The sequence below is a fragment of the Phaseolus vulgaris genome, chromosome 9 (assembly GCF_051622355.1).
Source record: "Phaseolus vulgaris cultivar YP4 chromosome 9, ASM5162235v1, whole genome shotgun sequence".
NCBI classification, from domain to species: Eukaryota; Viridiplantae; Streptophyta; class Magnoliopsida; order Fabales; family Fabaceae; genus Phaseolus; species Phaseolus vulgaris.
The window spans coordinates 2,238,536-2,262,732 of NC_143506.1; the positions used below are offsets into that span (position 1 = coordinate 2,238,536).

A 24,197-nucleotide genomic window follows, 5' to 3' on the forward strand; every position below is an offset into this window, starting at 1 on the left:
GGAAGCTTTTTGATCAAGAGTTCGGACACGAATTCATCTGGCAATTTTATGCTTTCAGTTTTGATATCTTCAATCAGCTTGTGATATTCGTTTATTTGGATTTTGATGTCTTTGCCTTCGATCATCTCCCAGCGGTAGTAGTTTGCAATTATGAACCTTTGTCTGACGATGTCTTCGGCAGTATATTTGAGGATAAGAGAATCCCAAATGTCTTTCGCATTCTTATAAGAAGCATAAACATCGAACAAATCGTTAGATAACACACTAAGTAAAGTGTGACGGCATACCTTATTTGCATGGATCCAGTCGTCAACTTGTTTCGCAGCCATGGTTGAGTCGGGTTTGGCAGTTGTAAGTGCATGAGCAACTTCGTACATGTCCAATAGGGTGGACACGCGTTCTTGCCAACGTCGGAAGTTCTGACCGGTGAAGACTTCAATTTTGGAGATGTCCAGAAATGGTTTCGCAAAAACGATTTGCGTTGCGGAAACAACATTTGATGTTCCGGTAGCGGTGTTGTCGTTGTTGTTCGGATTTTCAGCCATAAGTCCTTACGATTGTAGTAATATAGGCTTTAAAACGAACAAAAAAGGTTTCCCGAGGCATGAGTAATCACTGTCCGTAAGGACTTATCCGCGGTGTATTGCGTAAGTCCCCCAGGATACAACAGAAACTTCCCAGAGATTTCCGAGGATCAGAACTAGCAAGTTTCTCTTTAAAAGAGTAATACCCAAATATAACCCAGAATTATTATAATAATAAAATAATGAGGTGAGAGAAAATGAGAAGGGAAAAATTGGAGAAGGAAGAAGAAGGCACGGTGGTGAGTGCTATGAGGAAGAAGAAGATAAAGAGGTGAGTGATTAATGGTTTTCAGAGGGGTGGAGCTCTCTTTATATAGGGAGAGGGTCCAAGGGTCCGTTGCAACTTCCAGACCCACGTGCTTCCGTCCAACATTGCAACTGCGGCGGCAACGTTCTAAAATCCCAAAGGACCAGGCACAGCGTGCGCGGAAGCGGAGCAACGTTCTTCAACTTTCGAAGGGCAAGGTAGTGCTTTCCCGGTCATGCGACCACGATCCAGGGTGGAGAGGGCAACGAGCGCGAATATCTCAGTAAGTTCCAGTCTCTACTGCACTTCCGAGATCTCCTCCAACGGAATCGAAAAGCTAGGGTTTTCCACGCACAATCCGATTTCCGTTTCACACACTCTGTTTTTTCGTTTTTGTTTTGCTATATTAGGTTCTGTTTTACAACAACAGATACTCCAACATCCACCATCACAATTTATAGCAATGTCTAATTTTCTTTATTTGAATGAGAAAATTATGATTTTTTGGCTATAAAAATGGGAACTTAGTTTACATCTTTCAAGGATGTATGTTTTTTTTTATCGGGTAAAGAATACTAACATTAAAGTAGAGTATTTAAAAAATAATTCAACCCGTGTATAAAATAAGGTCTATTAATTATTTGCATTAGTTCCACCAAACTACAATACAATCTTAACTAATCAAAAACCACAACTTACAAAGATAAGAGGATAGTCTAAATCTTCTTCTTCAATTTTACAGATTTTCCCTCCCCAAATGTAATAATCCATATTGTTCATAGTAGTTTTACAAGATTAAATAATCAAACACATTATCGGAATATCTATCATCTAGTTAACAAGTTTCTCTCCCATGAGATGCATGGTTGACCAATATCATTGACAACCATTCCAAAAGAAATGAGTAAGGAGAGGCAAATAAGTATTGGAATTGGTGCACATATGTATCCAATAAATACTCTTTCTCATAGTCAATATGTATCCAATAAATACTCTTTCTCATAGTCAAAATAGGTATTTTATTTATTAATGACTTGACTCATTTGTGGAGAGTTTATTTTATGGGTAAAATAATCTAAATTGTTTTATATATTTAAAAAGTTTAAAGCCACTATGTTTGAAAAAAGAATTTCTAAAGAGTTTGGGTTAAACTTGTTAATATAACATTTTACCTATTGAATAGAGGTCCAACCAAACCAAATCACTTTGGAACTTGACCTCATTTAAAGTATGGAGTAGACGAAAACTTTCACCGATTTTAAATCAAAGATAATGAAACTTGATGAATCAGTTAGAGATACATATTTATTGGTTATAGTTTCATGTTACATAAGGAATTACTCTTAAATACACAAAGTCCATCACCATTATCAAGTCTTTTAATTAAATTCAAATTCTTCATCCCAAAGCTCAATTCCAAAAAATGAGAAGTAATTTTTATACCAGGTGTAATTATTCGCTTTCAAAGTACTAGTAAATTCATATTTAGAATTCTAAGAATTTTTTAATCCCAAGACAAAAAAAATAAAAAGATCTCAATTCAATTTTCAAATTATCTTTTTTTTCTCTAAATTTATACTACAAAGTATTACAGTTCCGGAATAGAATACCATCAATATAATTTTTTAAGTATTACGGAGGATGAAGAATTTGACTACAGTCATGACCTTAATTTATATTCAAAATGTAGAGTTAGAAGTGCATTAGGCGAAAATCAGTTCAAAGCGAGTTGTAAGTTAGAAAACATCTCTGTTTTTCTTAAAGATTGAGATATTTTTTAAACTATTTCCATTATTTATTCTTTTGATAAAAAAAAAAATTGCTAAAATCACTACATGCACATGGAGAAAAAAGAGAGGGTGTGATTTAACAATATTTAAGCAATGCAACGGTTGGCTTTGGTTTGAAGCTTCTAGCAGCCACTCAACATTCAAACATTTAATACTACCAAGAGTGAACTCGACAAAAGGAACAACACACTACACCTTGTGTGTAGACATGTTTCCAGAATTATGGCCTTTCTTTACCAGATAAAACTCATCAAATATTACCAATACTTATCACAACTCTTCCATTTCTGATTTTTAAGTACGGCAAAAACCACTGTGTTATTCAAGTTTTTCAAAACTTCAATTCTGAATTTCATAAAGAGCCACGTTAATATCAATAAATACTTTCAGTAGATTTGTAATAAGTATTCAATTTTCCTTAAACATTTATAATTAGACAGAAGTAGCACCCAATATATATAAAAAAAAACGAATGACCGATTAAATTTACTAGGAAGAGTCGCGTCATGAGATGAAGACTTAAAACTAAAATCACAAGGAGTTCCCATGCACTTCACATGGACTTGTCGTCAAAGTATAGCTAGTTGTGAGAAAGCAGAAGCTGCTGATTTTGAATACAGCCTTCATATATACAATATCTTAAGTAATGCATCACTTGCCTTTCATTTCAATCTCCTAGCAGCCACTCAATATTCAAACATTAACTATTTCCAAGACAAACTTAATATTAAGTGTACACAAGTTTCCATAATTATAGTATTTTTTATTGCCTTGGAAAAGTCTCCTCCACTTATCAAGGTGTTGGTCCTTTAGCTGTCCATTGGTTGAAATTGAGATACTTGTATTTCATAAAGTTATACATTATAAAAATATGTGGGATATTCAAACGGTATCTTTTGTGCTTTCTTTTAAAACATAAAATCAAACATTATAATTTAAACTTGTATCTAATTTTGCCCTTTCTTTTAAAACACAAAATTAACATTATCCTTTTTAATAATCTCCTGAAATTTTGTTTGAATCTTCATAAAATAATGATTATTTTTTTAACTTCAACCTCTCATATAAACATATTTCAACAAAAGGTATTATATTATATAAGTAAATATATTTAAATAAAAAATAGAAAAATGTTTTATCAACAAATTTAATTTTTTTTAATATGAAGCATATATTACATCGGTTAGATTACTTAACTGATGTAATATTGGTCAGAGTAAAAAAAAAAATATTACACCAGTTGTTTCTAATAACTAATGTAATATATTATTTTTTTATCTTATTTTGAAACTTGCACCGTTCATTCGCATGCAATTTCACTCTCTCATGTCTGCGTTAAATGTGTGTCATGTGTAGAGGTGTCAACATATTCGAACTAAAAAAATATTATTAAATTACGATTTTTCGTTAGAAATGTCATCATCCTTGATTTACAATCTGAACATTTATTTACTTAACAGTATTATTATTATTATTATTACTATTATTATTATTTTTAATTCTACAGTTTATATATCGATTTTGTGGTCTATATTTTGGGACAGTAAAATAAGTATTATCTCAAGTAGTAGCCCTTACAAGTGTATATATACCCTACATTTGGTTCACAAACAGCACAGATCACTCTTATTCTTGAGCATAAGAAATAAGCATAGCAGAACTTCCTTGATATCATTCTGGCGATTAGTGAGTTAAGAAACAGAACAAAATGGGTTTTCGCTTACCTGGTATAAGACGATCATCATTTAGTGCAGGCCAAGCATCCTCCTGCAAGGATACAGAAGTCCCAAAAGGGTATCTTGCTGTGTATGTTGGAGAGAAAATGAAGAGGTTCTCCATACCAGTACTATTCTTGAACGAGCCCTTGTTTCAAGAATTGCTTAGACAAGCTGAAGAGGAGTTCGGTTACTGCCATCCCATGGGTGGTCTCACTATTCCATGCGAGGAGGCTGTGTTCTTAAACGTAGCTTCTCGCTTGAACCACCTATAACTCATGCATGCAACAAAATATCCTTATCCCAAAATGTATGGATACAACTTTGTCCATTAGGGTTTTCTTTTCTTTCAGTTTAGTTGTTTGTTTCCCTCAAGTGGAACAATGTCATCTCAATATATGAACCTTACTAAACCATGTATCTGAAGTATATATATCTGATGTTTTTCTAAATGAGGTAAAGGCACAAGCACAAAACATGTGCTAATTTAAGAAACACTCTGTCACGTAGCTATATTAATCATCTATTCAATATATTGAAAAACCACCCAAAGATAAAACTAGAATTTAACTGTACGTTCTTCAAATTATGCAGAAGTTTACTTTCAGTTGATGATCATGAAGTTTTTCTTTTCTGAAACAGGTTATGACCTGAAATTTCATCTGACCATATGAACAAAGAAAAGCCAGATTCTGGCATGTTGAACTGTTAAAATATATGATGTCTACAACTTAACTTTAATTTATACGTCAATGATGTGAAATTCTCTCAAATAATAATCACATTATGCTTCGATATTTTAGCTTCTTTTATTTAACTATTTTCTTGATTTAACTTTTCTAAACGTGAGTTACGCCTCCCTTTAAATTATCTTAATCATTTGAGTTATGTCTTGAATTTTTGTTTAATTTATCTTAATTACTTTCTTTAAATTGTTCTTCATTTCAACCTAGCTTCGTAACGATGAACATCATTAGATCATATATCGGTATAATAGCTAAGGTTTACTCACTACAGATATACGAATTCTAGTCATAATAAAGATAAGTAAAAATATTATCTAGTCTTTTTTTTTCATGATATTTGATCTAATAATGTTACTAGTTATCAATCTAGAACAATTTAAGCATCATCTTCTAATTTAGTCAATATAACAACTAATTATTTTTTATATCTCAAATCACTACAAGAAAACAAGGATCTAGCGTGGACCAAAAACGGACCCAAGTCTTTCCGGTGACAAAGAAACTTTAACTACTATACCAGACAAGTTCTTTTGTTATATTATGATTTTTATTATACTTATTATTAATATTATTAATGTGGAGCAAGTGAAAATTTTCTTAAATATTTAGCTTAAATATAATTTAATAAAAATTATATTAAAACTTGCAAAAATTCAATTCATTTTATTTTAAATTTATACAACAAATAAATAAATTTAATGTATAAAAACAGTATATAATTTATAAAAAAAATTCTTTAATTTATACAAAACAATTAAATTCAATTTATACAACAAAAATAATTCATTTCATTTATACAACAAAAAGTTATTTTAAAATATATAAATAAAATAAATTTCTTTCAAATAATAAAATATTTTATATAACATTTAAATAATTTAAATACATCTTTTCTTTTACTCAATTAATTTTAAATCAAACACTTAATTAATTTAATAAATTTAATTTAACTAATTTATATTAAAAATTGATAAATTAAATAATTTATTATAATATTAAAAAAGTAATTTTAAAATAAATACAATAAAAAATTAAATATTAAAATATTTGTTATACATTAAATAAATTTAAATAAATAATTTTAAAATCTTAAAATATAAACATGTGTGGGCCGTAGCGGACGCATATGCGTGGGCCGCGGCCGACGCAAACTGAACTTTTAAAAAAAAAAAATTAAATCTGCGTCTGTTTTGCGTCGAATGTCATTGTTGCGTCGATTTTTCGTCATTTTGACCGACGATAGTAGTGTCCATAAATAGTCCACGAAAAAATTGGGAAGCAAATTTGCTTGTTTTCTTGTAGTGAATTTATTTTTATTTAATAATTTTTTTTATAGTTTTCCTACCTAATATCTAATATTCTAATATTGAAAGAGATACTATCGCCAAGAGTGTGACTTCACATTATATGTATAGTCATATTTTTCCAGAAATATGTACAGATGCTTAATGTTTAAAAATAGCAGACATGAATAATAACTCATCAATCTGATCCTTTGCCACAACCCAAGTTTCTGGAATCAACTATGGCATATTTGAACCAATAAGTGTTCTATCGCTACATTTAATTTTTAATATTATTTTCTTATCAGGTGTTTTTATTTGTACGCTATTGGGACAATTTAAAACCTAAAACAACACAAAGAAAATAATTGAAGGCTTTTACATTCTCCATCCTCATGTTTTTAAGCTGCTCCCACCTAAAATTTGATTTTTTTTTACAGTTTAATTCCAAATATACAATCATATACATTTGGGAACGTTCAGATCATACAATCATTTTATTTTTTTTAGATTTTTTACTACGGTTAGCGATTTGGTTTGTTAGTTTGATAGTTTTAGTTAAATATTGGGTTTTTAAAAAAAATAAAATTATCACTGAAATAGTTTGCATTTATTTATTTAATTTTTATTACGATAAAAAAAAATACATTTGGCAACGTTAAAGCCTCCATCCATCTTGTACTGAGACTAACACAAGATCCAGACCCTGATTTGGAGGAGTGCCTTGTGCAAATCCATGTCCTCTATCTATCAAATTCCTCCAAACTGCCAAATCAATCAAAATTTCATATTCAAACATCTATTCCATACCCTCACACCAATCAAAGAACACACACTTAAAGTTTTTTAAGAGAAATTATCCTTTTACACTTACATTTCTTTTATTTTCACTTTACAATTCCTTTTAATAATAAAATATTATATTTAACTAATAAAAATAAAATAATTATATCTTTAATGTCAAATGAAATTAGAATAAAATTTAAATTTCATAATACAAAAATTTAAAATTTAACTTTAAATGTCATGAGATTGTACATTAAAAAGGTGAAACTGCAGAAATAAAAAATGAAAGAATAAAATTTAAATTTCAAATAAATATGGAGCTGCAGGATGTAGGAGCCAAAATTGAAAAATTGAATTGAGCCTCTGTTCCAATAAAAAATGTGTCCAATTGGGCTACTTGGCCCACTTCACACAAGGCAAATTCTTCCTACACCCAACATTTTTGAACCTGCACCCAATACAATTTTAAAATTTCGAAAATACCCTTTATTCCAGAAATCAAAATCCAGAATAGATAATAATACATTCTGCAAAAATAAATACTAAAGAGTTGTGGCAATTTCTCCCTCCACCATATGAATTTCAGCATGCACCTAATCAGCTCTAGAAGATGACAAAAATACCCCTTCTAAATGATGAAAATAACCTTACACAAAAATGGGAAAAATTATTTTTGAAACTTTTATCTAAAATATTTTGGATTTCAATTTTCGGAACATATTTTTGAATTCTGAATTTTTTTATCCAGTTTAGTTGTGTTCAGAATTTTTTTTCCAGCATGTATTTTTTTATTTCTCAATTATCATTATTATTTTGGATTTTTTAATTTGGAATAAGGGTAGTTTTGGAAATTTAAAAAATTGATATGGTGGTGGAGGTTAAAATTGATATGGTGCAGGAGGGTAGTTTTGGAAATTTATAAAATTGATATGGTGGAGGTTAAAACTGATATGGTGCAGGAAGAATTTGCCTTCACACAAATGTGTTTGTATCCAATCCAATTTACGAAAACAAAAACAATAAATTAAAAATGAAAATACATTTCAAATGCAAATTAGAAGTCTTTTTATCCTCTTCATGTTATATGCACCTCTGTTATTTTTGTTAATTATTAGTCTCATTGCTCTGAGAATCTCTGCTATGCAATGCAAGGTTCCCAAAAAGTCAGTTTTGGAAATCCTTAGTTTAAATAAACATATCTCATCTTTCTTTTAAGGGTAGTTAATGGAATAATAATATAAAAGCCCATTACGGTATATGTTAGGACATTTTCAACTTCTATGATCTTAGATTTAGGTATTGTCAGAAATATATACATTAAGATGGGAAGAAAGGGATTCAGTTGAAGTTCTTCTATAAATTTGTGAATTGTCTTCAACAAATCCAATATCGAGAGGTGTGTTGAATTGGAATTTGAACTTTATTGCAAAAAAGTTTGATAAATTTTAAAGACTATGTAAAAATGTTGTAACTTATATATGATTTGAATCTAGAAACAGTGGGAAAATAATTTGAATCTAGCAAAGCTTTAATGGTGAGTAGAAAATAATTCATCACGGAATTTCCCATGTTCTTGCATACTGATATGATCAGTATAATCCGTACATGTTTTGCAAGACAAATTTGTAGATGGTTTTTGAGGTGAAATATGATCTAACCAGTTCAATTTCTATGGCACAAAAAAGAGTGTTGATATTCTACCCAAATGGAACTCTAATCATTTACACCATCTTGTCAACAAATAGTACACTCCATTATGATTTGATCAATGGGGTTTACTTTCCCATCAGTGGGCTTGCATTATGAATGGCAGAGTACAAATAAGTATATGTTTTGCACGGCAAATAATCACATCATATTTTTCCAAAAAATAAAATCATCAGAATACAAAACTTGAATAATGAATTGATTGATAGCATACTTACTACCAATGTTAAAATAATTTGGTAAGCCAGTGCCACCTATAAGTGTTCTCTCTGAAATGCCAGTTTCTGCAGAACACACACAGAGTGATATTTTGCATGCATATTTCCCACACTAACAAACCATTTCCTAATGCAGACTCAAATTTTCAACTTCTATCACCCAAATCCACTGTGGGAAACAATGACTTCTTTCAACTTCTAACAATTACTATGATTAATGACTGTTATTCATTTGCCAAGTGCCTTCACTTGAGTTCTAAAAATATTGTACGATGATGTTATCTGTTTTCACGTCAGACAGATATGTAACATGGCTCTGTCTAGGTACACTTTTGGATTAAACTATGTCATTTTGAGTTTGTAAACTGTTAGTACAGAGGGTTGTAAGGTGATGCATCTTTTTCCAGTAGTTTTGCTCAAAAAGAATAAGTCTATAGGGAGATATGAATAACAGTATAATATATATAAGATTTGCACCACTTATATTATGAAATACTCTTTCGTGTATACCAATTTCACAGTTTAATATAAAGATTTAATGTACCAATCTATCTATCACTCCTTAACAACACAGTACATTTAGTTCTTCAAATATAAGAACTTATCAGTTCGAAGATATGAAGATCCATTTTCCCAATGTACTCATATAGAGTCTTAGCAGCTTTTTGTTCACAACTTCGGCAAACAGAGTAACAGATCACGTAAAAGTCAATTGTAAAGTTGGAACACAAGTATAACCTATAGTTAAATTTAAGTCTAAATTTAGTTTTTAAAATACTTATCCTGGTCAAATTTTTATGTTTATAGTATTATTTATTAACCATCATGAATATCTAATTTTAAATTTAATACAATTTAAAATATTAAATTAGTGTAAAAATACACTACAAGAAAATCATAAAATAGAAATCAATTTTTAGAGAGATCAAAATAATTAGTTAAAAATAAAAATTAAATTAGAGACTATTTCAGAAACTATAAAAAAAAGTTAGTTTCTAAATTAGTTTCTATTATTATTAAATAATTTTTAAATTAGTATCTAATTAGCAACTAAGATTTTAACTGCCAATTATTTAGTTTCTAAATTTGGTAGTAAAAATCTTGATGTCTAATTAGATACCAATTTTGAAACTATTTAACAATAATAAAAACTAATTTAGAAACAATTTTTTTTTTATAAATATAAATTCTACTTTAGAAACTTGTGGTTTTGAATTAAGCATAAATACACATTATAAATACACATCTTGTCCATATTGCGAAGGAGTAGATTTCCACTGTGATTGGATTGATGAGTACAATTGTCTTGCACGGCAAATAATCAGATTATATTTGAAAATAAACGTGGATCTATTCTAACCAGTTATATTTGCACCCAACAAAAGAATAAATTATTAAATCATTCACCATTTATTAATTTTACATAACACTTTTAAGTGCTATTAATTTTTTTAAAAATGAAAAAGGTTGGAATATATGTGATGTCACCTTAACTCTGACTGTATTATTGCCTAATAAATTTTCGTACAAAAGTGATAGAAACTTGCATTAATATCGTGTATGTTGAAATAAGTAATTTTAATTAGGACCATATATATGTGTTCTCTAAGAATTGGTGAGCCTCGTTCTGCAATAAATAAGCAGTGAGGATCATCAACACGTTTTTGCCAATAAGTTTGAGTACATACTGCGTGATCTTCTGCATGCACATGTCCCACACTAATTAATAAACCATACCTAAGTTATAACAACGATTCTTTCTCACGCTTTCATCTATAAATACACGTAATATTCTAAACTTTTTTCACACAAAACAAAACTCAATTGTGAAACACAATAACCTCTTCCAACTTTTAACCGATTAATTCTATGATGGCTATTCGTTTGGCTAGTGTTTTGAGTGCTAAACACATTCTTCGCCGAACTAATATTTTTGCAAATCATGCAGCTGCAACATCACTGGATGTGCCTAAAGGGCACTTTGCTGTGTACGTAGGAGAAGGTGAAAAGAAGAGGTTTGTGATACCAATTTCATATTTGAACCACCCTTCATTCCAACAACTTTTAAGCATAGCAGAAGAAGAATTCGGCTTCAATCATCCAATGGGTGCCCTTACTATTCCATGCACACAAGACATTTTCCTTAACATCACCTCTGCCTTACATACCTTATGACATGTAATATAACCTTTTTTTCTCTCATGCTTTTTGCTTTTCAACATGGACTTCACAAAACTTTACCCATATAGAAAAGGTTTAAATTTAACCATGCAATTGGTTTTTCAGATTAAGTAATATAGGCAAAAAAAGGACACTGAAATACATGACTATTGTTAATTATTAACTATTTTCCCCATCTTCCTTTGTTCTATTTCTGTGTAAATTTGAAGCTTATAATCTTGATTATAGAGTAAATTTGATAGCCTTAAATGGAAAAAAAGGAGGCTAATTAAAGTATAGATGATAGAATTAATTTATATATTAAATAACAGTCATTATTATTTCTCATTAACTCAACTATAGTGTTTTATCCTTCTTTATTTATTTATTTATCGGTCGTTTAATTAATAAATCACAAAAACAAAACATAAATTACATATTCGCCAATTATGTCCCACTTTTTAGTTATTTAAATATAATTTTTACTATACCATCAATGAAAAGTGGACTTGCATTCTGAGTGGAAAAGAGTACAAATAAGTATATGTTTTGCACGGCAAATAATAAGAAGATATTTTTCCAAAAAAAAATGATGATATGAATACAAAACTTGCATAATGAATTGGTTGATAGCATACTTACTAGCAATGTTAAAATAATTTGGTAAGCAAAGTGCCACCTATAAGTGTTCTCTCCAAAATGACAGCTTCTGCAACACACACAGTGATATTTTGCATGCATATTTCCCACACTAATATAAACAATTTCCTAATGCAGACTCAAATTTTCAACTTTTATCACCCAAATCAATTGTGGAAACACAACCACTTCTTTCAACTTCTAACAAATACTATGATTAACGGCTATCATTCATTAGCCAAGTGTCTTCACTTTAGCTCTAAACATAATGTACGATGACCTTATCTGTTTTCACGTCAAACAGCTGTAACATGACTCTTAGCCACACTTTTGGATACAAATCTAAATGTATTTTGTCTTATATATTGTTAAAAGTATATTAATATTTTAATTACATATATTTTATATATCAATATAAATTATTATATTCTTAACATAGGTAAACAAGTCACGTGTCTCTCTCATTGGGTAAACACACAAGGCAAATTATATATATATATATATATATATATATATATATATATATATATATATATAATGATAACATAGTCTGATAATCTTATATATTTGATGAACTTGTTTTCCACATAATCCACCAAAATCTGATGAAGTCTCAAAATTTCCATATATCTGATAAACACACACCAAGGCATGATTAGTCAATGAAAAACATCTTTTATCTGATGCAATTTCAGTCACGATTCAAATTAATGTCTTTAGAAACTTATAGTAAATAAAGTTGATCGCAAATGATCTAGTTATTTCTGCATGGTGTAAAATTTTCTGATATTTGGTCCATATATGAGTGAATTGCTTAAAATAAATTGTAGATTATAACAGAGGCATGTGAATGATGGTGACAAGGAAATAATTGATGAGGGAATTGGAATTAGTGGAGTTGAATTGTGATTAGATGAGTATAATGAGTACCTGTGTTGCACGGCAGATTAGAAGGGTTTTGCAACCAATTACATTTGCATCGTACACAAGAGAGTGGTTGATCATAAAATTTCATGATCTTGTCAACAAATAGTAGACTTCCCATTATCATTAAATCAATGCCCTTCACCTTCCAATCAGTGTACTTCCATTAAATGACTACAGATCAGTATATGTTGTTAATGTACGGCAACCTATTTGATCATATTTCACCCAAATCTGGATCTAACCTACCCAATTAAAACTCCACACAACTCACTGCTACAACATGCATTTATATCATCTCTACTCAAATAATTCATTTTCTTATCCAGCTACACTTCTCTCAAGACCAAGGAGAAGCTTTTACATCATTAACATTTCCTACTCAAGAGGGGATTCATCAATTCCTTAATCAATATCATACAACAAATTAAAATTTTTATAAAATTATTAACTGGGTTCATTATCTCTAATTTAAATACCATTTTTTACTACAAGAAAATCATGAAATAGAAATCATTTTTAGAGACTAAAATAATTAGTTACAATAATAACTAAATTAGAAATTATTTTAAAAACTAAAAAGAATTTGGTTTCTAAATTAGTTTCTATTATTTTTAAATAGTTTCTAAATTGATATATAATTAGCAACCAAGGTTTTAGAGACCAAATTTAGAAACTAAATAATTGGTAGTCAAAACTTTGTTGCTAATTAGATATCAATTTAAAAACTATTTAACAATAATAGAAACTAATTTAGAAACCAATTTTTTTTTTTCTAAAATATCTCTAATTTAGTTACTATTGCAACTAATTATTTTAGTTTCTAAAAATTGGTTTTTATTTTATGATTTTATTGTAGTGTTTCAGTTAATATCTAATTCTTAAAACACAAAATACTTAATGATCAAATAAAATCTCAAGTATTAAATACAAACTCAATTCACTAAAAGGAATAATAGAAAATTACATATCAAAAGAAATATAGGAAAGTTTGATAGATTATATTGAATTTCAATAAAGTGGAAGATTGGGCTATTCATGACATTGTGAACAAATCCTATTTTAAAAATAATAATAATAGAAGTCATTTTGAGTCTCTCTACTTAAATTGATATAATATAAAATTCTGAATGCTCTACAAATTATATTTTCTTTATTAACAATAAATAAATAAAATAAAATAAAATATTTTAGAGATAGAGTAAATTATTTCATATAGATCCGAAACCTTCTATCACAGTAGCCTATCCCATTACAAAGTCCAGATAATATAGTTCGCAAAGTCTTACAATACAACCATTGTTACACAAAAAAAACAGAACGGAAAATAATCATTTAACTAAGTTTAGCAAAGTTCCCTGAATGCAGCCTCTAAAAATTATTTAAAATCAAGTGTAATTCCCTTTTTCTATGAAGTTACAAATTTTTTTCACGTATGTCCTTGTTCATTTTCTTTCATGTAATCCAAATCATTTCCCTTTTCATTCATTATAATATCTTCTTTTCCTTTTTCATTCTCACACCTTTTTCATCAGTACATTCAAATAAAGCATAAAAAGTATCAATCTCTTCAATAAATAAGCAGTGAAGGCCATTAACACCTTTTTGCCCCCAAGTTTGAGAACACACTGCATGATCTTTTGAATACATGTGTCCCACACTATTGTCTACTTTCGGAGCTGATTCTTCCGCGCACTTTCGTCTATAAATACACAACCATATGCTAAACATTTTTCACCCAACCCAATTGTGAAAAACAATAACCACTTCCAAATTCTAACCAACACTACTACTGTAATGGCTATTCGTTTACCTTGTGTTTTGAGTGCAAAATACATTCTTCGTCGATCTAATCTTGCAAATCATGCAGCTCCAACATCAGTGGATGTGCCTAAAGGGCACTTTGCTGTGTATGTCGGAAAGGGTAAAAAGAAGAGATTTGTGATACCAGTGTCAGTGTTGAATCAACCCTCATTTCAACAACTGCTAAGCATAGCAGAGGAAGAATTTGGCTTCAGTCATCCAATGGGTGGCCTTACTATTCCATGCACAGAAGACATTTTCCTTAACATCACCTCTGCTTTTCGTAGGCCATGACCTATGCAGTCAATGTAAATCCCAAAGACAGTTCTTGTTTTATGGTTTTTGCCTTTCCACATGGGCTTCATACTCATGCAGAAAAGTTTACTATGATATGCTATTGGATTTTTATACTATGTTGCAACTCAACTGTCGGCAAATAATGTCACTCTAAAATGCATTTAAAATATTACTATGTTCCATTTTGGTTTTTACTTCTTACTATTTCAACCATTTTGTTCTTCATGCATCTTTCAACTTTATATCTAAATTCTTTTCGGTTCAATATTTTTTTTATCCCAATAATATTGTCTTTTTGGTTTTAATCTTTATCAAAAACCATTTTTAGATGACTTTTTAATTTTTTAAGTTTCATTTTATTATTATTTGGTTTCAGTCACCGTAATAAATAACTTTTCCGTTTATGCATGTCCTTGTAATGTATGAATAATTTTTTTAGTTCCTATATCATTTCTTTCTTAAAAGAAAAAAAAAATCAAATTTAGTAAAATTTTAGAGATTAAAAAATGAATATATATTACGAAGGATTAAATAAAAAAAAATCTTACAATAGCTATTTTAAAAAAACTGATATTTATCAATTATCAAAACCAAAAAACATTATATAAAAACTAAAGACTCTTCACAGTATAGCTTGTGAAATTTTTGTGATTGTCAGAAAAAAAGAATGCAACAAACTAACCCAAACCAATCGTTGAAATGTCAAAATTCCATTTTCATAAAACACATTAGGCATGTTATATGTTTTTCGTGTTTGTGAATTATAAAGGGGCAACTCATTGATTGAGTGGCAAAATAAACTAGTCCATCGAATTAAAATGTGGAAAATACTATTTAATTTAAGAGAAATCCTTTTTGTTACGACAACAAATTGCACTAATTAAGCATATACATACGAAACTCTCTCTTATAATTAATTTGGGAAAAAGACTATTTTCCTTTGTTTTATCTACAAATAACAATTATACAACACATTCAAATATATTATTGTACAGTTTGCACCATTCTCTCTCGTATAATGATAACATCAAGTGGCTGAAGAGCATCTGGGTTAAAAGAGCTAAATAATTTCCTTACAAACTTTGACATCACTAAAAAAAAATCAAGAACGGTTAATTTTTTTAATGTTCTCTAATTGTTAGTACAGTCGCTACTAATAAGCAATGAATTAAGTCCTAAAAAATTATCATTCTAAATGGGATTTTATTAAAGTAACACTGCAAGAAAATAAATAAAAACCAACTTTTAGATATCAAAATAATTAGTTACAATAGTAAATAAAAGATACCATTTTAGAAACTAAACAAAATGTTGGTTTCTTTGTTTCTATTATTGTTAAATAGTTTCTAAATTGGTATCTAGTTAGCAACCAAGATTTTTGCTACCAAATTTAGAAACTAAATAATTAGTAGTTAAAACATTAGTTGCTAATTAGTTACCAATTTAAAAACTATTTAACAATAATAGAAACTAATTTAGAAACATTTTTTTTTAGTTTCTAAAATTATCTCTAATTTAGTTATTATTGCAACTAATTATTTTGTCTATAAAAATTGGTTTCTATTTCATGATTTTTTTTATGTAAGCTACGTTGACTTTACAATTGTACAAAATTTTGAATTTTTTTAATAAGTCAAAAGTTATGAAAATATTTTAAAAAATTAATCATCTTATTATATATAGATTTTTATATTGACCTAACCCACCTTAGCTTTTAAAAATATGTAGATGTTGATTAAACAAACTCTACGACAAAAAGAAAAGATTTTGAATTTTCTTTAATAATTTAAAAAGCAGAAAATTTATATATATTTTTTATTATATAAAGTCTTTACGTCTGATCTAGTTGACACTAAGTTTTGGAAAAAACAAGATGTATAAAATAATGTTAATTTTTTTTATTATTAGTCATTTCACATTAATAAAATCAACTTCTCTTAAATGCATATCTATTTAATTCCTAGACTCAACTCCCACATGAATCATTTCACATTATTAATTACAATTATTATACCTATTAATATTATTAAAATCATTAATATTATTAAATACGGTTAATATTATTAATATTATTAAATACTTTTAATATTATTAATATTATTAAAATTATTAATACTATTTAATATTATTAATATTATAAAAATTATGAATATCATTAAATATTATTAATATTATAAATATTATCATTATTATTATTATAATTATTATAAATATTTATATGTAATACTTTATATACGAATAAAATTTGAATGTAATTTTTTTATAATTTTTTTTATAATTTTTTATTTAATTAAATTAAAAGAAATAATTACACTCAAATTATTTTTCTAATTTAATTCTAACAACGTAATAAATCTTAAAATGATTTCAATTCCCTATATCCGTATGAAAGTATGTAATGTTTACTTTACATACGGATCTAGATCTGTATGTAAAAATTCGTATGTAATGCTGACTTTACACACGAATCCAAATTCGTATATAAAAATCTATATGTAATGCTCACTTTACATACAGATTCAGATCTGTATGTAAAAATCTGTATGTAACGTCACTTTACATACAAATTCAAATCTGTATGTAATGCTCAATTTACATACGGATTTGAATTCGTATGTAATAATCAATATGTAAATAGTAAATTTCTTGTAATGTATAAATTATAAAAAATAAAAAAATTAATAACCTTAAAAAAAATAAAACATCACCAACCTTGTGCGTGAAAAGGCAACATTGGTAGTGAAGAGTGGCGCGGGACTGGTAGCAGCGAAGGTGGCAACAACGATGGAGCAAATAGGGCACAACAAAACCCAAACAACAACATGACAATGAAACAGTGGTGACCTTCGAGCAATGACAAAAAACAAACAAATAAGAGAAACGAAAAAAAATACAAAAATCAATGGTGAAGAAGAAGTAGAGAGCTCAAAATGAACTTACCAATGGCATAGAGAACACAATGTAAGCTCGAGGAAGACGAGAGGAAGCACGAGAGCATAAACAGAAGAGAAAACGAAACGTCATAAAAGAAATGAAGTATGAAAGCGTAAGTGGCACATTTCACTGTTAGGGTAAAAAATATTTTAAAAATGCAGCTATTAGGTAAAACTGCATTCTTAAACAACGCTTTGTTCTAAAAATGCGTCTATTAGGTAAAGTCGCATTCTTAAACAAGTTTTGTTTTAAGAATGTGACTATTAGGTAAAGTCGCATTCTTAAACAAAGCGTTTTATTTAAGAATGTGACTTTACCTAATAGTCGCATTCTTAAGACAAAGCGCTTTGTTTAAGAATGCATCTATAACAAATAGTCGTCCTCTTAAATGAAGTTAATTTAAAAAATGTCACCGCATTTTGAATGACAACGTCTGAACGTAAAAATGCCTTAAATGTAGGGTCGTTGTTTTTATATTTTGTACTAATGGTTAATATTTTTTTTATGCTTTTTTTTTAATCAGCAATAAAGATTTAATAAATAGAAGTACTTGGGGTACTCCAACCCATTTACACAATTCCTTATACTAAAGAAATGAGGTTTTCATATAACATGCCTAAACATAGACATATTCTACACATATATCTGCTAATCTTAACCTCTTTAAAAACAACAAGATGTCAATACATAAACCAAATTAGCTATCAAGGAATCCTACAACTTAGTCCAATTCCAGACTATAAGCGTATCAGCTCAAAAGAAAGACTTTGTCTCCTTGCTATCTACTGCATTTTCCAAGCATCCATTATGATTATAGTTGTACCCCAAGGGCATTCCTCTCATGCAAACCAAGAATCCAACCAAAAGCAAAGAAAGGGTGTTAATCATCAATGTATTGATTTTAAACATTCATATACATTAATACACCAATCAAAATAAGAGAAATTTGACTTTGGAAATTTATAACTTACCCATGCCCACGCCTTTACTTGGGCCAAAGCAAAAATTGCAACAGGAACCACCACTGCATTATTGAAAATTATCCTATTCCTATGATTCCAAATTCCCCAAATAATAGAAATCCACATACATTTCCAAACACAATTTCCCAAGTAGTTTAGACTCGTAAAACCTATTTGTTCAAAATGTTGAATAGCATTATCACAATGTACAAAAGCTCTACCAGCCCAAGCATCAGACATACACCATACTTTAGAAGTCACTTTACATGTGAAGAAAAGATGATTTACCGTTTCAAGCTCAGACCCACACATGACACACATTCCCCTTCCAACCTGAATTCCTCTATGTACTAAATTATCATATGTTGCAATTTTACCAAATAAAACACGCTAGGCAAAGTAATGTGCTGATGGTAGAGCTTTTAGGCTCCAAAAAGAATCAAAATTGAAAGCAGAGCATGAATGTGACTGCAAATTATTTTGTTGGCAAAGGATTTTATAAGCAGAATTAACAGTAAAACAATTTGAGATATCACCTACCCACATCCACTCATCATTTCTACAAGCATCTATTTTAATAGTCTTCAATTCATCCATAAATTCATTTATAATTTCATTTTCCCATAAAAACAACTCTCTTCTCCATTCTATTTGCCATACCCACTGATTTTCTTGCCATACCCCATATTTATCTACAAAGCCCTTTTTAAGCACTGAGTTTGAAAAAATTCTGGGATATCTGTTTTTCAAAGTATCATTCCCTATCCAATGGTCTGTCCAAAACATAATATTATTCCCTGCACCGACCTTCCACCTTCTCTGATTATCAAACCAAGAGTTTGAGTTTCCTCCGCACACCTTCTTGATATCTCTCCACCACCAAGATTCAGTATTTGACACAACATTATCATCTAACTCTCTCCAAGACCCATATTTAGATTCCAATACCTGTTTCCAAAGTCCTGATTTTTCACAACCAAGTCTCCATTTCCATTTCCCAAGAAGAGCCATATTAAGCAACTTTACATCCTTAATTCCCAGTCCTCCTTCCGATTTGGATTGACATAGAAGGTCCCACTTAATCCAGGCTATCTTCCTTTTATCACTTCCCCATCCCCATAGAAAATCTCTTTGTAATCTTGTGATTAAATTCCCAACTGATGTAGGCATTTTGAACAGAGATAAGTAATATAAAGGGACAGCTGAAATGACAGATTTTATTGTTGGAGATCCCACATCGAGTAGAGATGAGAGCCTTTCATAGTATATAAGTGGGTGCAAACCTCATCTCATTGAGCCGGTTTTATGGGGTTGAGTTAGGCTTAAAGTCCACTTCGTAATATGGTATCAGAGCCATTTCGAGCCTATCCTAGCGAGTGTTTGTGTTGGGCCTATCGTGCCACCCGCTATCGGACCACCCATAATATATAGTCACACGCACGAGCTTCTATCTATCACTCTCGGCGTGAGGGGGGTGTGACTATCTCGCAGGTATAGGTGCACAACATACTGAAATTCTAAGATACTCTGCGATTTTAAATTGTAATCAAATGGAAGTTCCTTTTAAATATTTAGGGGTTCCTGAGGGAGATAATCATAGGAAAAAAGTGTTTTGGAATGATATGATAGCAAAAATTAAAAGCAAGCTTTCTAGTTGGAAAGGAAATTTTTTATCTTTTGCCGGAAGAGTTACTTTGATAAATGTTGGAGATCCCACATCGACTAGAGATGAGAGCCTTTCATTTTATATAAGTGGGTGCAAACCTCAACCCTATGAGCCGATTTTATGGGGTTGAGTTAGGCTTAAAGTCCACTCTTTCGTAATATGGTATCAGAGCCATTTCGAGCCTATCCTAGCGAGTATTTGTTGGGCTTATCAGGCCACCCGCTATCGGGCCGCTATCGGACCACCCATAATATATAGTCCCACGCACGAGTTTGTAGTCTCGGCGTGAGGGGTGTGTTGGAGATCCCACATCGACTAGAGATTAGAGCCTTTCATTGTATATAAGTGGGTGCAAACCTCAACCCTATGAGCCGGTTTTATGGGGTTGAGTTAGGCTTAAAGTCCACTCTTTAGGCTCTAATCTCTAGTCGATGTGGGATCTCCAACACACCCCCGTCACGCTGAAACTACCAACTCGTGCGTGGGACTATATATTATGGGTGGTCCGATAACAGCCCGATAGCGGGTGGCACGATAGGCCCAACACAAACACTCGCTAGGATAGGCTCGAAATGGCTCTGATACCATATTACGAAAGAGTGGACTTTAAGCCTAACTCAACCCCATAAAATCGGCTCATAGGGTTGAGGTTTGCACCCACTTATATAAAATGAAAGGCTCTAATCTCTAGTCGATGTGGGATCTCCAACATTTATCAAAGTAACTCTTCCGGCAAAAGATAAAAAATTTCCTTTCCAACTAGAAAGCTTGCTTTTAATTTTTGCTATCATATCATTCCAAAACACTTTTTTCCTATGATTATCTCCCTCAGGAACCCCTAAATATTTAAAAGGAACTTCCATTTGATTACAATTTAAAATCGCAGAGTATCTTAGAATTTTAGTATGTTGTGCACCTATACCTGCGATTTTAATGTTTGTTGTTGATTGATCAACCATAATTGATATTTGATTTATTGAATATTGAAAAATATCTTTTGGAATTTATAACCAAATCAAAACACCTAAAGAAAATTGTATCTAAAACTAAAACTTGGCTCATTATAGTTTTCCTAAACTACTATTATGAATGCAAGTTTACTTATTAAGCCCTTAAAGGAAGTGATTCTTAATAAAAAAAAAACACTTAAGTTCATTTAAGGGATTAGGATTGGAGTAGACTAGTGGGTTGACTTTCGCATTAGAATTTCAGTATGTTGTGCACCTATACCGGCGATTTTAATGTTTGTTGTTGATTGATCAACCATAATTGATATTTGATTTATTGAATATTGAAAAATATCTTTTGGAATTTATAACCAAATCAAAACACCTAAAGAAAATTGTATCTAAAAATAAAACTTGGCTCATTATAGTTTTCCTAAACTACTATTATGAATGCAAGTTTACTTATTAAGCCCTTAAAGGAAGTAATTCTTAATAAAAAAAAACACTTAAGTTCATTCAAGGGATTAGGATTGGAGTAGACTAGTGGGTTGACTTTCGCATTAATTATGAAAATTATTTGAGTGATTATATACATAAGAGATGTATAATAAATTCAACCTTAATAATAACTCACTATACTCATATCCATATTGTCTTCTAAATATTTATAAAATTCAAAGAGAGATTTATTTGTATCCTAACCTTTTAAAGGTAACCACAACTTATGAAAATAATCTTTATACAAATTAAAAATTAATATTTTGTCAGAAGTGGGATTTGAACCCACGCCCTCGTTAGAGGATCAGAACTTGAGTCTGACGCCTTAGACCACTCGGCCATCCTGACCTATTAATATTATTTTATTTCAAATTTGATCAATATTATATTAATTCTATTTTTATAACATTCAACCTCTTATGTCTTTTATTTGTAAAAATTTTGTTTTACGAAATGATAGAAATTTTAAAAAGAAGTAAAAAAAAATATTGAGTCAACCCTGTAGGATATAGATACACACAAAAAAAAAAAGGTAAATCATCAATATGTTGAATTACATAATCCTATGAAAAGAGACATAAAAAGAACCGACCCAGTACACCCACCAACTTCAGTTCGTAGGTAATGTGTCTGTGGGTAAATTTATAAGTAATTCAACATACTTTATTTTTAAATTTTCAATTATTATTTGAATTTTTTTTTCAATTATTATTTACAAATATTATTTTATGTCCATTTTTATGATTATTATTGACAATTATTATATATGCTATGATGATTATCATTAATGTTAGAACTAAACTACAACAAGTGGAATTCGAAGCCAAGTCCCTTAAAGAATGACCAAAGAAGTCTTAACTATTACACCAATCAAATTTTGTTATCATGTCATGTTATGATTATTATTATACTTATTAGTATGATTATCAATATTAATATAATTAATAATATAATAATTATTAATATTATTCATATATTTAATATCATTAATATTATTACTATTCAAATTAATAACATTATTAATTATTATAATAATGTTATTAATATTATTAATATTATTATTATTAATATAATACTAATAATATTATTATTATATTAATATTATTATTATTAATATAATACTAATAATATTATTATTATATTAATATTATTAATTTTATAATATTAATAATATGTATACTTATTAGTTATTATTATTATTATTTATGAATATTAGTTACTTTTTATAATTATTCATATTATAATAATATTTTTAATATTACGTATATAATTATTATGATAATAGTTGATTGGTAATAGATACCCGTGAGTAAAAGTTCGTAAGTAATAGAGATTTGTGGGTAATAGATGTTCGTGGACAATAATTCGTATGTAATAGAGATTTGTGGATAATAGTTGGTAGGTAAGAGAGATTTGTGGGTCAAAATTGGTAAGTAATAAGATACATAGATAATAGTTGGTAGGTAATGCCGAATTTATCTACGAATTCATATTTGTAAGTAATATCCGTAGGTAATGTTGTCCGTAGATAATATTTGTAGATAATACTGAATTTATCTACGGATTCAGAATCGTGGTTAAAAATCTATAAATAATATTGATTTTTTTTTTTTGCCTTATAATGAAACTTCGATTGAAAGAAATGGAGTTTGAATTAAGAGGCTAAGGTCTCCCAAAAAAAATGGGATAAACTTAAATTTTTCCTCGAAAGCTTTTAGCAATTATTTTTGTTTATTTCTTACATTACCTTGTTAAGCGTGCCAAATCCAGGAAAAAATCTAATTCATAAAACATAGGTTAAGTCATCGTTAACTAAGTAAAATATTATTTTCTTTGTACTTAATTTAGTTCACTCAAACATTTTAATTATTTTTATTTTTATTTTTCTCTTATGTGTTGGTGTAGATATTAACATATAATTATTTAAAGCAAATTTAGTACTAACATCTGTTTTATTCCCCCAAAGAGCATTCGCATATAAATTTTTATTATTTTTTATTTACATCACTTTGTAGCGTTGGCATGCCTTTAACCGACTCTTGATCTGGCATTCTTGTAATGACTATAATAGAATACTCTTGGAATGCATTAAATAATATTTTTAAAAGAATATGTTGTTTACAAAAGGTAAATGAAGTTTTAATTATTATCTAATAGCATCTTTTGAAAAATGATAGAAGGGGAAGAATTAGAGGGAGAAAAGGATTGAGTTTGATGATGAATCCCTATAAATCAGTGAATTGTGTTGAATGCTATGAAACTCAGACACTCCTCTTAAACGGTTTGTCGGT

At 29.4% G+C, this 24,197-nt stretch overlaps 3 protein-coding genes and 1 non-coding gene across 4 annotated transcripts; 3 read left to right on the forward strand and 1 right to left on the reverse strand.

The window, feature by feature from the left end:
* Positions 1-4,242: 4,242 nt before the first annotated feature.
* On the forward strand, positions 4,243-4,824 carry LOC150025104 (auxin-induced protein X10A-like). Its single transcript, XM_090295969.1, has one exon. The coding sequence runs from the start codon at positions 4,330-4,332 to the stop codon at positions 4,609-4,611; it is 282 nt and encodes a 93-aa protein (XP_090152095.1). The 5' UTR covers positions 4,243-4,329; the 3' UTR covers positions 4,612-4,824.
* A 6,087-nt stretch (positions 4,825-10,911) lies between these two features.
* On the forward strand, positions 10,912-11,395 carry LOC137820822 (auxin-responsive protein SAUR23-like). Its single transcript, XM_068625086.2, has one exon. The coding sequence runs from the start codon at positions 10,946-10,948 to the stop codon at positions 11,249-11,251; it is 306 nt and encodes a 101-aa protein (XP_068481187.1). The 5' UTR covers positions 10,912-10,945; the 3' UTR covers positions 11,252-11,395.
* A 3,139-nt stretch (positions 11,396-14,534) lies between these two features.
* LOC137820823 (auxin-responsive protein SAUR20-like) lies at positions 14,535-15,028 on the forward strand. Its single transcript, XM_068625087.2, has one exon. The coding sequence runs from the start codon at positions 14,597-14,599 to the stop codon at positions 14,894-14,896; it is 300 nt and encodes a 99-aa protein (XP_068481188.1). The 5' UTR covers positions 14,535-14,596; the 3' UTR covers positions 14,897-15,028.
* Positions 15,029-22,170: 7,142 nt separating this feature from the next.
* Positions 22,171-22,254, reverse strand: TRNAL-CAA (transfer RNA leucine (anticodon CAA)). Its single transcript has one exon. It is a non-coding gene; the product is annotated as a tRNA-Leu (tRNA).
* Positions 22,255-24,197: the final 1,943 nt, after the last annotated feature.

What these genes read in the sequence shown, in the direction of transcription:
- LOC150025104 (XM_090295969.1), top strand. Translation starts at nt 4,330, where the DNA reads ATGGGTTTTCGCTTACCTGGTATAAGACGATCATCATTTAGTGCAGGC.
- LOC137820822 (XM_068625086.2), top strand. Translation starts at nt 10,946, where the DNA reads ATGATGGCTATTCGTTTGGCTAGTGTTTTGAGTGCTAAACACATTCTT.
- LOC137820823 (XM_068625087.2), top strand. Translation starts at nt 14,597, where the DNA reads ATGGCTATTCGTTTACCTTGTGTTTTGAGTGCAAAATACATTCTTCGT.